General features: G+C 32.3%; 1 protein-coding gene across 1 annotated transcript in view; it reads right to left on the bottom strand.

Moving 5' to 3' along the window:
• Positions 1-6389: 6389 nt before the first annotated feature.
• LOC142350622 (uncharacterized) overlaps positions 6390-14122 on the bottom strand; it is a 36060-nt gene continuing 28327 nt past the window's right edge. Inside the window, exons 5-6 of the mRNA XM_075402524.1 lie at positions 11367-11550; positions 6390-6700 (exon numbers count right to left, since the gene is read on the bottom strand). Coding sequence (XP_075258639.1) covers positions 6477-6700; positions 11367-11550 — 408 coding nt within the window. The 3' untranslated portion in view covers positions 6390-6476. The remainder of the gene's footprint in view (positions 6701-11366; positions 11551-14122) is intronic.

A 14122-nucleotide genomic window follows, 5' to 3' on the forward strand; every position in this document is an offset into this window, starting at 1 on the left:
GACCTTGTCTTGACCTTCCAACCTTCCAAGTCTTTGTGTTCTGTGAACTGTGTACCATACTTGCATTGTCTTCTCTATTTGCTGTGATATTGGATGTGATGCACATATAGTCTGCGGACCTCAATTGACTTTGCTTATCAGACTCACGTTTGTTTTTATTTTCCTAAAGGATAAGGTTTTGTGTTCGAATCACGATGATGGTCACCAATTACTAATTTTGTATATATAAAGAAACAAGTTTTTTAGTCAGTAGGTTATACGCCTCGGCAAAGGGTTTTTTACAGCTTTTACAATGGTTAGATATTTTGTGAGTCATCAGTTTCAATTTTTTCCAGGACGTCAGTCAAGTTCTTCATGCATCGACATCTGACTTTTCTTGTGGTTGCAACTTTATCCACTACAGGCCAGACCAAAAAACTTTGGCCGCCTTTGGCCAGACCAAAAGGACCTAAGGCAAGACCGTTGAGCAGACAATTGGCCAGAGGGAAGGCGAGACTGGATATTTTTTTTTCAGATCAGTGAGTTGGGTGGCTCCAAACCTGTTTGTGCGCCACCTATGTCGGGCTGGACAATAGCTTGCTTGCATCGCGGACCCAATCCTGGTCAGAGATTATCAACTTTTTCGCCTGATCAATTTTTAAACTGGATATAGTCTATATTTCTAAACTGCAAAATTTTATCATGACAATATATCAAAATGTTTCGAAAAGAATGCTAGCAAAGCAATCCAGAGCAGTTTCTCAATTATTAATGCGAGAGAAGTCGACAGTCGTTAATTCTCAATTCCAGAAGCAAGTTTACTAAAAAGTGAAAGACAAGCAATCAGTTTACAAAATGAAAGTTATTAATTAGAACCAGAACCGAACTAAGTCATTCGACCGAAAGTCGAAAGCAATATTCAATTATGCGGTGAAATGGGTAGTTAAAATGATAAATGACGTTCCAGGCATGGACGAACTAGAAAAATTTGATTTTTAAAAAAAATATATGTTAATGTCTTAACAATTGCCAATTGGGAAATATGATACTGCTTCTGATTAATTTCTATCTCATTAATTACTTTCTTTCTCTACTGTTTCAACTCTTGCTCATTTTCCCAATTTCGATCGACAGTCCCTTCAATTTAGTATCTGGTTCTAGAACCGTTTCAGGAATGACATACGTCAATCAGTTCCGTCGTTCCGGAAAAATTAGGGCATTTACAAGTAGCCAAAAGAGTTCATCTTGAACTGAAGTCAGTACAAATTACTTTAACTCAAAGTCTTTCTATAATCAAGGCCCAAAATCAAAAATTCATCGAGGAGATAATTGTCAGAAGGAATTTAGTAATTGCTTCGATGACATCATTTACTGCCAAGTTCATTTCGAGTAGACAATTTACTGTCCAGTATTAGTCAAGAAGTTTTCTTCCGAGCAAAATTCGAAGACAAAGTTTTAAGAGCCAAGTTCATTTCAGACATATTATTGGTAGAGTATGGTCATTTCGTCTCTAATAACGGGCAAGTACGTTTTATCCATAAGGCAACCTCAACCAAACTAGGGAAACCTGACAGAACAATAACGATAGGCAAATCAAGAAATTTTTATTAAATTCTTTTGCTAAATTGGTTTCTTTAAATTTTTTATTTAAGTTATTTTTTTTCTAATGCCAGCAAACTTCCACGCGTACAACTAAAGATCTCTTCACGACAGAGAAGACTCGCAATCTCAATGCCTCTTGTAGACTTTCAAATTTTTGAGCAACCTCTTGTTATTGTTTTTTATTGCAATTCACCAAAAAGCAAGAGCAACACCCAAGATTAAACACCAGTTTTGTTCAAAGTTGTTTCAAGATGTTAGGCTGTTGATATCGGGAATAATTAAAAATCGGGAATAAATCGAACAATTAAATGATGCAGAATATAGAAAAGACTGAATGACTTTCCCATTATGTATGACTGGATGACTTCGTAAATGTTTACCAAATATAGCAGTCGTGTTGATCTCTTTCCTTTTCAAAAAGATCTAGTCGACAAGTTGCTTCCACTTAATAAAACTTTAAAGATGAAATAAAACCGTTTTGATTTCTTTTCCTCAAAGATCTGTTAAAACTAATTCTGAGAGTAAAAAATTCTGAGACTAAAAATTTATGTTTAGTTTATTCTTAATTTGATTTTTTTCCTCAATTCAAAAATCTTCTTTGAGCTGCCAACAAAAGAGGAAAAGCCTTTAAAAGAAGCCATTTTGATGTTTCACCAATAAATCCCTCTACCACTTTTCTCGCACTAAAATTTTTCTCGCGTTCTTTCGAGTGTTTGCTTTCAACGTTGAGTCTTTTGACGTTGAATTTGCTGTTGATCCTAATGAAATATAACTACTTCAAAATATAGCTGTCAATAACCAAAAATTGATTTTATATATATATATATATATATATATATATATATATATATTATCACAATAAATTATGTAGAAAAAAACTAATTCATTGTGCTCTGGTTAACTAAATTTGAATTTGGTTAACTAAATTTTATTACTTTTGCAAAGAAACTGATCATTTTTATAGTTAATTGCCATTGTCACCTCGTGGGACCATTTTTTCTTCCAACTTGGTAAGGACATTTTTCTCATTTGTTTTTCTTGGTGCGTGAGAAGAAATGATAAAGTATTCACATCTATTTCGGAATATCTCAAGATTGCAATTTTTTGTATCTTTGTGCTTCAATTTGGTAAAATCTTTGCTCCTTGAAATAGCATAACGACACAAAAACACCGAGTCGACCGCAAAATATTATTCAGTATCAATTTTTTTGTTTCGCCAACTAACATTTGAAAGAGATCCAAAATTTTTGAAGGAACTCATCACTCAAAGTTACCTCAATCTGCCTGTCACATCAATTCGCACTCATCAATCGTCATGTAAAAAGACTACCAAAAAATTGGCTTTAAAATTGAATCTGTAATACACTATAAACAAAAACAACTCCTTACAATGCTTTAAAACGACTGTCACGATTAAAAATAACAATGCTTTCAATTGCTAAAAAGCGTTAGAAAAAGGAAATATTATTCATGTTTCGGGACAAATTGCCCGATGTTGAAAATACTCAATTTAAAACAATAGCTCTACAATTCACCGTATTGTTGAACTTTCGAGAAACAATATCCCAAAAAACATCAAAATAAGCTCTGCGTAAAAAAATGACAAACATCTCACGGCCATTCATCATCTCCGCATACTCACTAGTTTTAAGATCATCAAAACCAACGTGATGTTAAATTATGGGGATTAACATTTGAGTACATTGAAAAACTTTTGTGGCATCAGTTAACATTTTTTAATCACCCGGGTGCTCATCATACAAAACATGTAAAAGACATATTAGGTCATATATGATTTGACGTAATCATACTGGGTCATAAATGCTTTGTATGAACTCTTGCTAGTCATACAAAGATCATATATAATTTCCTAGAAATCATAGAGGGATAATGCAATATGTCCGTTACCAGAAAACTGTATAATTTCAATTTTCTATTGAAGTTGAGGAAATTTCTTGGAAACTGTACAAATTCATATTTGACACATAAAATATTGACTGGTGCCATAAAATCTCGTAGAGTGTAGTCAGGGGACATATTAAAATATTAAATCGCTTTTGCTATCGACGTTTGATTCTCTGTGTGCGCTAAATGATTAATTTTGCAATTTGAACACATTCACAAAACGAATTTGAGATTATATGAATTTTTTAAATGTAGTTTCTAGTTGAATTTACTATTTTATTTAGTGCCCAACATCGCAAATCATTTTGTACGTTAAGGTCTTTTGGCGGATTACCAAGTGGTGCAGGGAATCACACAGGTGATGTCGTTCCAAATGTAAATTAAAAAAACATAAATTAAACAAAAAGATATATGAAAAACAGATGTATGATGACTGATGATCACACTAGTTTCATATATGATTTCTTGGTAATCAGACAAGGATCATGTATATTTTCTTAGCGGTCATGCAAGGATCATACAAGGAGATGCGTATGATTTGTATGATATCATATATGATCCTTTTACGGCTACTAAGAAGTGGAAAAGCTAGGCTTTCTTGAACGTAAAGATCAAAAATTGTAGACTTTCATTTATCCTTTTGGTATTCGGCATTTAAGTACTATGTAAAAGTGTATTTTGTTTTTCAATCTTTGGCGTTTCTCATAATTGATGAAAGATTTGCGCTTGTGATTACGTGAACAACGTTTGATATTGAAAAGTACTGCAGTAAGTCGATTGCTTTTTCAACACTTCGTTCACGCCGAACAATCTTTCATGCTTTTAGTCCAGCAAACTTTTTCAAAAAAACATGACAAAAAACTAGAACAAATTTTGAATTCAACGCGAATTAATTTGAAATAAAAAATATGCAGAAAAAAAAGGCAAACACAGAGTGTCTGCGTCAACTTTTTTGTGTCATTCTACGGTTAGAAAAAAAATCACGTAAAAAGTCATACAAAACATGTAAAAGACATATTAGGTCATATATGATTTGACGTAATCATACTGTGTCATATATGTTTTTTATGAACTCTTGCTAGTCATACAAAGATCATATATAATTTCCTAGAAATCATAGAGGGATAATGCAATATGTCCGTTTCCAGAAAACTGTATAATTTCCATTTTCTATTGAAATTGAGGAAATATCTTGGAAACTGTACAAATTCATATTTGACACATAAAATATTGACTGGTGCCATAAATTCTCGTAGAGTGTAGTCAGGGGACATATTAAATTATTATATCGCCTTCGCAATCCACGTTTGATTCTCTGTGTGCGCTAAACGATTAATTTCGCAATTTGAAGACATTCACAAAACGAATTTGAGATTATATAAATTTTTTTAATGTAGTTTCTAGTTGAATTTACTATTTTATTTAGTGCCCAACGTCGCAAATCATATTGTACGTTAAGGTCTTTTGGCGGATCAACAAGTGGTGCCAGGGAATCACACAGGTGATGTCGTACCAAATGTAAATTAAAAAAACATAAATGAAACAAAAAGATATATGAAAAACAGATGTGTGATGACTGATGATCACACTAGGTTCATATATGATTTCTTGGTAATCAGACAAGGATCATGTATGATTTCTTAGCGTTCATACAAGGATCGTACGAGGAGATGCGTATGATTTGTATGATATCATATATGATCCTTGTACGGCTACTAAGAAGTGGCAAAGCTAGGCTTTATTGAACGTAAAGATCAAAAATTGTAGACTTTCATTTATCCTTTTGGTATTCGGCATTTAAGTACTAAGTAAAATGTATTTCGTTTTTCAATCTTTGGCGTTTCTCATATTTGATGAAAGATTTGCGTATGTGATTACGTGAACAACGTTCGACATTGAAAAGTACTGCAGTAAGTCCACGTTTGATTCTCTGTGTGCGCTAAACGATTAATTTCGCAATTTGAAGACATTCACAAAACGAATTTGAGATTATATAAATTTTTTTAATGTAGTTTCTAGTTGAATTTACTATTTTATTTAGTGCCCAACGTCGCAAATCATATTGTACGTTAAGGTCTTTTGGCGGATCAACAAGTGGTGCCAGGGAATCACACAGGTGATGTCGTACCAAATGTAAATTAAAAAAACATAAATGAAACAAAAAGATATATGAAAAACAGATGTGTGATGACTGATGATCACACTAGGTTCATATATGATTTCTTGGTAATCAGACAAGGATCATGTATGATTTCTTAGCGTTCATACAAGGATCGTACGAGGAGATGCGTATGATTTGTATGATATCATATATGATCCTTGTACGGCTACTAAGAAGTGGCAAAGCTAGGCTTTATTGAACGTAAAGATCAAAAATTGTAGACTTTCATTTATCCTTTTGGTATTCGGCATTTAAGTACTAAGTAAAATGTATTTCGTTTTTCAATCTTTGGCGTTTCTCATATTTGATGAAAGATTTGCGTATGTGATTACGTGAACAACGTTCGACATTGAAAAGTACTGCAGTAAGTCGATTGCTTTTTCTACACTTCATTCACGCCAAACAATCTTTCATTCTTTTAGTCTAGCAAACATTTTCAAAAAAAAACATGACAAAAAACTAGAACAAATTTTGAATTCAACGCGAATTTATTTAAAATAAAAAATATGCAAAAAAGTAAGGCAAACACAGAATGTCTGCGTCAACTTTTTTGTATCATTCTACGGTTAGAAAAAAAATCACGTACACCAACAGTGCGACATAAACTCAAACTCTTCAAATAACATAGAACGAATTAGCCCGTACTGGATTACCATAGTTCATTAAAGGGTTTTTCTATTAGATATTTCCTGAAAATGAAAGCTTAATTTCCTCAGCTTGACAATAAGACTCATTGTACAAATTTTGTATGAAAAAATATATTGGATAAAAAGAGAAAAGTTTATCATCACATTGTTTTAAAAAACTTTCAGTTTATGAGTTCAAATTACTAGTTTCGAATACGGGGTGCAAGAATCGAACCTCCAAAACGCAACGTTTCAAAATCCCTCTTGTCCTTTTTGGGACCCTTTCCGTTGTTTCTGTCTGGCCTTGCGCCTCCATTGCCATGGTTATGATACCCATCTCTGGTCGCTCTAGGCTTTGGTTTGCATATCCAGGGCTGGCCCTTGCACATAATGTTATGCTTGAACCAATGAAACGTCAATTCTTTCCCTAAAACAGTTAAAATAAAAAAATTAATGTCCTATGATGACGTATAACTATTCCGACATATAACTGCCAATTATAAGAATGCTAAAAATTTAACCCCTAATTAATCATTTAATAACGATCTCAACCAATCAGATCATTTTTATTCGGCGAGTGCAAAGTAAGCCGATAGGCAAGCAAGCCGACAGAAAAGCAAGCCGAAAGTTATGTAATAGTTATGTAATCTATCAGAAATAATACATTGTCAGCCGTTACAATCAATACTGCTCGTAGTATTATAGTGCATAATGTATTCCAATGCACCAAAGAAACAAAAATGCGTCAATTTTTAGACATCTAGTGGGTACGGGCCTCAGCAGACCGCTATCCATGGCCATGCCTCTCATCCGCTGTGGGATGTAATCCGGAAATAGCGGGCCGGTTATCGCGGCGCCCACCGGCCCGCCGGGGGCAACTTAAAATACGGTATACGAAAATTTTTCGGCTTACTTGACCTCATTTTCATATTTCGGCCTGCTTGCCTATCGGCTTGCTTGACCAACACCTTTTTATTCATATTTCTGAGTCAACCACTGTGAGTTAGTTTTAAAGAAATACCCTCAATTTGTGCTGAATAGACCCCGGGGTGCTAATATACAATTTGGTATGCCCCCGCATCAATTTATAACACCCCGGGAAAGTGGCCAAAAATCAATGCGAAAATCGTGGCACGTTGAAAAATTTCATGGAATTCGAAATTTTCACTCGAAATTTTTTGAAAAGTTGGTTTTGACTTGGGAATCAACTTGCAAGTGTTACTTACCCAAGTCTTGGCCAAGACTTCTCAGACTTGTTTTATAGAACTATGCTGTTGGAATAGAACTATGCCGACGTATAACTGTGGCAATTAAAGCAGTGCCAAAATTAATCCAATTTTCCACCCGAACAAATCATAACGCTATCAAATACTTTAACTGAAATAAGGGCAAAGTAAATTATCAAAATTAACTATCACATTCATCAATTGTTCTTTTTTGTCTTTAGAAACCAAACTGATCAGGATCCAATAGATTTTCTTATCCAAGAGGTTGAATAATATTTTGCTTACTAAGTTTTCAAACCTGTTTGCTGTAGTTGGTATTATCAAAATTAACCTACAGCTTGATAGATCAGAAAAAAAGCCATTTTTCGATGGTGCAATTGCTTCTTCGGCGTGGCCGAAAAATTCATTGTTTGATGTCTTCATTGAATAATTGAATTAGAAATGGAACACTTACAATTTTTATTTTTTTTTGCGAGTTATTTGCATCAAAACATTTTTATTTCACTTTCTTTGCGTTGAAAATACATTTGGCTAGAATTTCTATTACTGTTTGTCATTTCGGCGCTTTCGAAATGAACTTCAGTTTCGACACTTTCGGCATATTATTACGTCATAGTTGTACGTAATTGAAAGAGGTAAAAATGAAACAGACAAGAATAATTGTTGACCATTCGAGCCTTCATTCTAATACCCAAGTTGTCATTGTTCATAATGTTTCATATTTTTCCACCTTAGCTTATGAAGCCTTTTCTGTTCTGATAATTGCGCCAACAAAAATGTTCACTTGGGATTATTTCCAGAAAAATTTTAAAGTGAAGTTCAGTAATTTCAGCATGGGATCCATAATCCTAACTTTTCAGATTCTCATGAAAGTATTCCATGATCAACTGGGTGAAATGCTTTTTTTCAGGTCCAAACATAAACAAAAAGTTTTTATTTTATTTTTTTGAGTATTTTTTTTATTTTATTCAAATGAATTACCACGTCAATTTTTTCATTTTCGTCTTTTAAAACCAAACTGATAAGGATCCAATAAATTATCCTTATCCAAGAGGTTCATTAACATGTTGTTTACTAAGTTTTCAAAAACCTTTGCCACGGTTGGAATTTAAAGTAAAAGCTACATTTTGACGGATCAGACAAAAACAATTTGAAGTATTTAGGCAATTCATGGTAGTATTAGGTATATATATATATATATATATATATATATATATATGTATATATATATATATATATAAATATATATACATATATATATATATATATATATATATATATATATATATATATATATATATATATACAAAGAGGCTCAGTACTATGCGTTTGCACATAATATTCCAACCAAGCCTGTCCACAAGTACGGCTAATTTGTCGACCAAATGAGGAAGAGATAAAAAAATTAATTTCTGAATAAAAAAACTGCCTCTAACTCAAATCACTTATTAAAGTGAAAAAAGCCGCATTAGTGGCCCGATGATACATTTTCATTATTAAAATTACGAGACAGGAAAAACAATAAAAAATCAAATAACAACAAAAAGCAAAACCTAAACTAAACAAACTAGCTTGTTTTTTGCTAGAAAAAAAATAAAAGACCGGTCTTTGATGAGACTCATCAACTAGCAGACAAAAACAGAACAAAAATGACAAAGTTAAAAAAGGTTATCTTCTCAAAAACAAATAATTCAATGAAATGCATTAGATATCAACTGATATTAAGTTTATTTTCAGTCATACCTCAATAAAAAGACATTGAGACTTGTCAGTTTCCAGAATATATCGTACGTCTACAAATACAAACGACAAAGTCAGACGGCAGATAAAATTCCGTCAAATTTTGCAGGAAACCGGCGTCGAAACCGTTAAAACTATAATCTAATTCCTAAAACTTAGGACATGATCAACTGCGTTTTCTTTGAAAACCAATAGAGTGACCGCTGAGCAATGAGACGGGGTAACAAGTTTTGAAAGATAGAAGTTTAAAAAAATATTTATCCTTATTCCAAAAACAATTTATTTCAAACGCATCAAAAAACTAAAAGAAAATTGAATGCACGGAAAATGGTTTTTTTTCTCAAAACACGCAATGAGATCAGACATTAATCAGAATATGTCTTACGTCTACAAAAGAATATATAAATAGAATAAAATATCAAAAACTAAATAAAAGTTTTGCATGAAACTGGTATTGAAGGCGTAAATACAATAAGCATTGCACTAAAAACCTTAGATGTGTTCAATTCTGCCTTTCTATAGCATCAAAAATACGATACGCAAATTGTAGTTAAGGAGACTAGGTAACATCTAGACAAAAAACAGCAAAGTTCAAATTTAAAAGAATACATAGAATGCTATTTCAAAGTCGCAAAAAAATTTTAGCTTTCTAATGAAATCAGCAAGTAGATCTTCCATAGAAATCAGCTAAGACTTCTAATTATGCAGTATTTCGCATTCGATAACAAAAATAACGTCAAAGAAAGACTAAAATCAAAAGACAACTTGTTCTTTTGCATGTAAAACCGGCATCGAGGGCGTTAAAACAATAAGCGATGCACTAAAAAATGCAATAAATTCAATGAACGATGCCATATATTCAACCACTTTTCCTCATCGCCAATAGTTTGATAATCAGCCTCAATTTATTGAGAGTAGGTAGCAAGTAGGCAAAAAACAGCGAAATGTGAATTTGAAAAATACATCTGTATACTTTTTCTATACATTTGACGTCAAAGTCATGAAAAAATTTTCCTTTTTTCATCCACAAGAAGACGCTAAGATTTTCATTTTTCCAGAATTTCGAAGCAGTTAAAAACATAAAATGATCAGAGAAAAACCAATTTGTTCAATTTTGCCTCTATTTTGAATGCCCAGAATACGGCATTCGAACTGCTAATAATGTGACAAGAAATTAAAAAACCTGAGTTCTGGGAAAATGTCCAAAAATATTAAATTTTTTGCAAAAACTCGTAGTATCAATGCAGAAAAACCATTACTTAAAACGTAAAACCGCATTAAGTTTTAAAATTTAGAGAATCAGGAACATAAATGGTTCATTTTGTATAAATAAATTGCTATATTAGAAAATAACCGGCAAACGTTTTATTCAAGTACGCTCTAAACGGCTCCACAATTAAAACTAGCCTGTTTCGGTGTCAGTGAAAACTGTTTCAGCAGTTTTTAGGTGTCATAATGCGTGAACAAAGTGGACTACAAAAGCCTAGTTCCTGCCAATTTTGATGGAAGAAAAGCCGAAATTTGCCAAATTTAGCAAAAGTTTTAGCCAAAAAATTGGATTAAACAGTTGAAAAACACTCTATTTGGAGGTAAAACCAACAACACTATCTCTACCACTTTTAACATATTTTTAAGCAAAATTCGCAACTAATTGCATAAAATTACGGAAAAATGTGATCAGAAACAACGAAAATTAGTCAAATTTTAAGATTCGATAACCATTTGGAAAATATGAAATTCAAAAAAACATTTTAGGTATAAATTCTTGTAAACTCACTAGCATTGTTATAAACAATTTTGAACGAATTTTAGCAAAATTGACAAAAATTTAGGTCAAAAATTTTAATGAAACAGCGGCTTTCCGTCTACTATTCACAAAAATTTTAAACTATAATAACTCGCTTCAAACGACGAAAATAAAAAAAAAAGTTTTGAATTCCACATTCTACACTGGACGGGCTTTCTAATGATACCACTCATCAACCCTCTACAATAAATATATCGATCGGCGAAAATTGCCTGAACAAAAAAACCGTTTGAGTATATAGTTTCTCCCCCAGCTAGAGTGAGTCGGAACAATAAACACTACAGAATAAAAACACTACAGAATAGATCCCACGTTCTTACCAGGATTTTCATAGTCAAACTCTTTTGACGGAATGTGCGGAATTCCAATTCCACCCAGTTCTTTACCAGCAAGTACATAAGATGCTCCCTCCACCACCGATTTATGGTGACTTCGTCTGAACTTTCCAGGCCCAAACCCAACTTCCAAAATGAGATTCTGGCACACGTGAGGCATGTAGAAAGCCTAAATTAAGTCAGATCTTTCCCGTTTGTGCCAACCCCCCCCCCCTGCTCAGTGCGTTTATCTTATCTGCAGCCCCCAGATTCATGTGCCATATTTTTACATAAATAAGATTTTACCATGTAATGGCACGTGCTCTGTAACTGGGAGGTGCATAACTTACTGGGGAGTAGTGGATAAAACAAGGGATTCAACCACCAGTAAAATTTGTCCCTTTCTCCTAACGCTAATCGCGCATGTCGAATCGGGCCAAATTTTACTGTTTGTTGAATCCCTTATTTTATCCACTACTATATATTAGCTCTAAATTTGATAAAAATTAAAATTAAAATCAAAATAAAAACAAAAAATCAAAAAATCAAAGCAAAATTTACATTTCACTCTTTAAGAGTGATTCACTCTTATTCGGAGTGATCCCCAGTAGAAAAGATCGCTCTTTTTTGCTCTTAAAGAGTGAATCCCTCTTTTTTGATATTTTTTTTTATTTTTTCATACTTTTTATTTCAAATTATCTATACTTTTCAATAAATTTATATTTTCTTTTATTTTTTCTATATTTATTCCATTATTAATAAAAAATGATACAAAATTATAGTATTTACATGAACAACTTTCCTCTGTTTGGTTAATAACTAAAGGACTTACAGCTCTAGGACTTTGCCAACTAGGATTAATTGTTTTATCCGCGAAGCGGATACACCGATCAGTTATATTTCTACTAAATCCTCTAGTCAATTCTATATCTGGATGTTGTTTCTTTACATGAGCCCGTATCCCATCATATCTCACAACAGAAGTACAATATGGACAATTAACTTTAGCTGAAGTACAACTTCGACATGTATACTTACCCTCATCAAAATTATTTAGTGGTTTTATATAATTACACTTATTACAACATCTAGTTAATACTTCTGAGCTGGGGTTAAGGTTAGGGTTAGGGATAAGTTTAGGGTAAGGGTTGGTGATAAAGTTAGGGTTAGGGTTGGGGTTAGGATCTGAGTTAGAGTTATAGTCATAGATAGAACCAGAACCAGAACCAGATCTAGAGCTAGAACTGGGGTTAGAACCAGAACCAGAACTAGAACTAGAACTAGAACTAGGGTTAGAACTAGAGTTAGAAATAGGGTTAGAACTAGAACTAGGGTTAGAACTAGAATTAGAATTAGAATTAGAAGTAGAATTAGAACTAGGGTTAGAACTAGAACTAGAACTAGATTCATTTTTTAAAGAACAACCCCATTGGGAAAAATCATTAGCACAAATACCACCTAATATTATATTACCACACATACATTTATCAGTTTTATCTTCATGAAATGATTCATAATGATATTTTAAAACAGCAATGTTTCCACTTTTATAGTTACACTCTAAACATTGTAAAAGCATTTTTAATAGATAAAATTATCTGTGAAACTGCTTCGCAGATAATATTTACCTAATCATTGATAATATTTAGCCATGATTTCAATTAAATCTTTAGTATTATCTTTAGATGTGATACACTTTGTTAAATATTTATTTCCTAAAGTATTGAGTGTATTAGTTTTACATCTCTTATCTAAGATCAAATCAAGGTCTAATTCTTTTTTATCTTTAACAAAATTTATAATCTCTTCTCTAAATTCTTAATTATTTATATATAGTGTGTTTAAAAACTTTCCTCCTTTTCTATTCAAAATTCCCATCTCTTCATTGACGAAGTCACAGTTACACTGATCTATATATTCCTCTTGTATCAGGGAAACTGCTTCGCAGATTTTATTTCGTGGATCAGTATAACTACTTCGTGTTTCACCTTCCAACTCTTCTCCATATCCAACATTAACTAATGTATTTACTCTACTCAACATTGTGCTTGCTCCCATTGCTACAGTTCCAGCATTTCTTGGTATTGTATCAGGATAAATATAACTAATTATAATTAAACCTGAGCTTATAATTCCACCAATAGTTGATAAAATTTTCATACCCCTTCCCATAATCATTTCTTTAGTTAGAACATCATTCTGAAATTTAATATTATTTAATTTAAGAAGTTTATTTAAATAGAATATATAGTTATCATGATTAATAACATTTCTATCTGTTGCATTAATCATTAGTGGTTTCATATATGCTATAAGTTTATTTATATCTTCTCTTTCTAAATCATCTTTTAAACTAAGAGCTCTTAAATCAAGGAAACCAACTCTTGAATCATATATCATTGTTCTATTACTACTAATAATAATAAAAGTATTTTCCTTTTTATTATATTTAATTATACCATAACGAAGTTCATATGACATTCCATCTGTACACTTATAATAGTTACTATTTAATTCACTAATTATTTCATTGAGGTCATGTTCACATTTATATATCTCATTAAAGTTTTTAAATAGGTCAGGTCCATTATAAGTTGTTAAATAAATAGTATCACAACTCATTCTTGCTGTATTATTTATTTGAGCTGGTTTATGACACAGTACAATTATTTGAATATTATAATGTCTACCTTCAGTAAAATAATAACCTATATCCTTATTTAACCTATCACCCATATCATCAAGTACTATTACACAATTTT

This window comes from Convolutriloba macropyga, chromosome 12 (assembly GCF_964194025.1).
Source record: "Convolutriloba macropyga chromosome 12, txConMacr16.3, whole genome shotgun sequence".
NCBI classification, from domain to species: Eukaryota; Metazoa; Xenacoelomorpha; order Acoela; family Convolutidae; genus Convolutriloba; species Convolutriloba macropyga.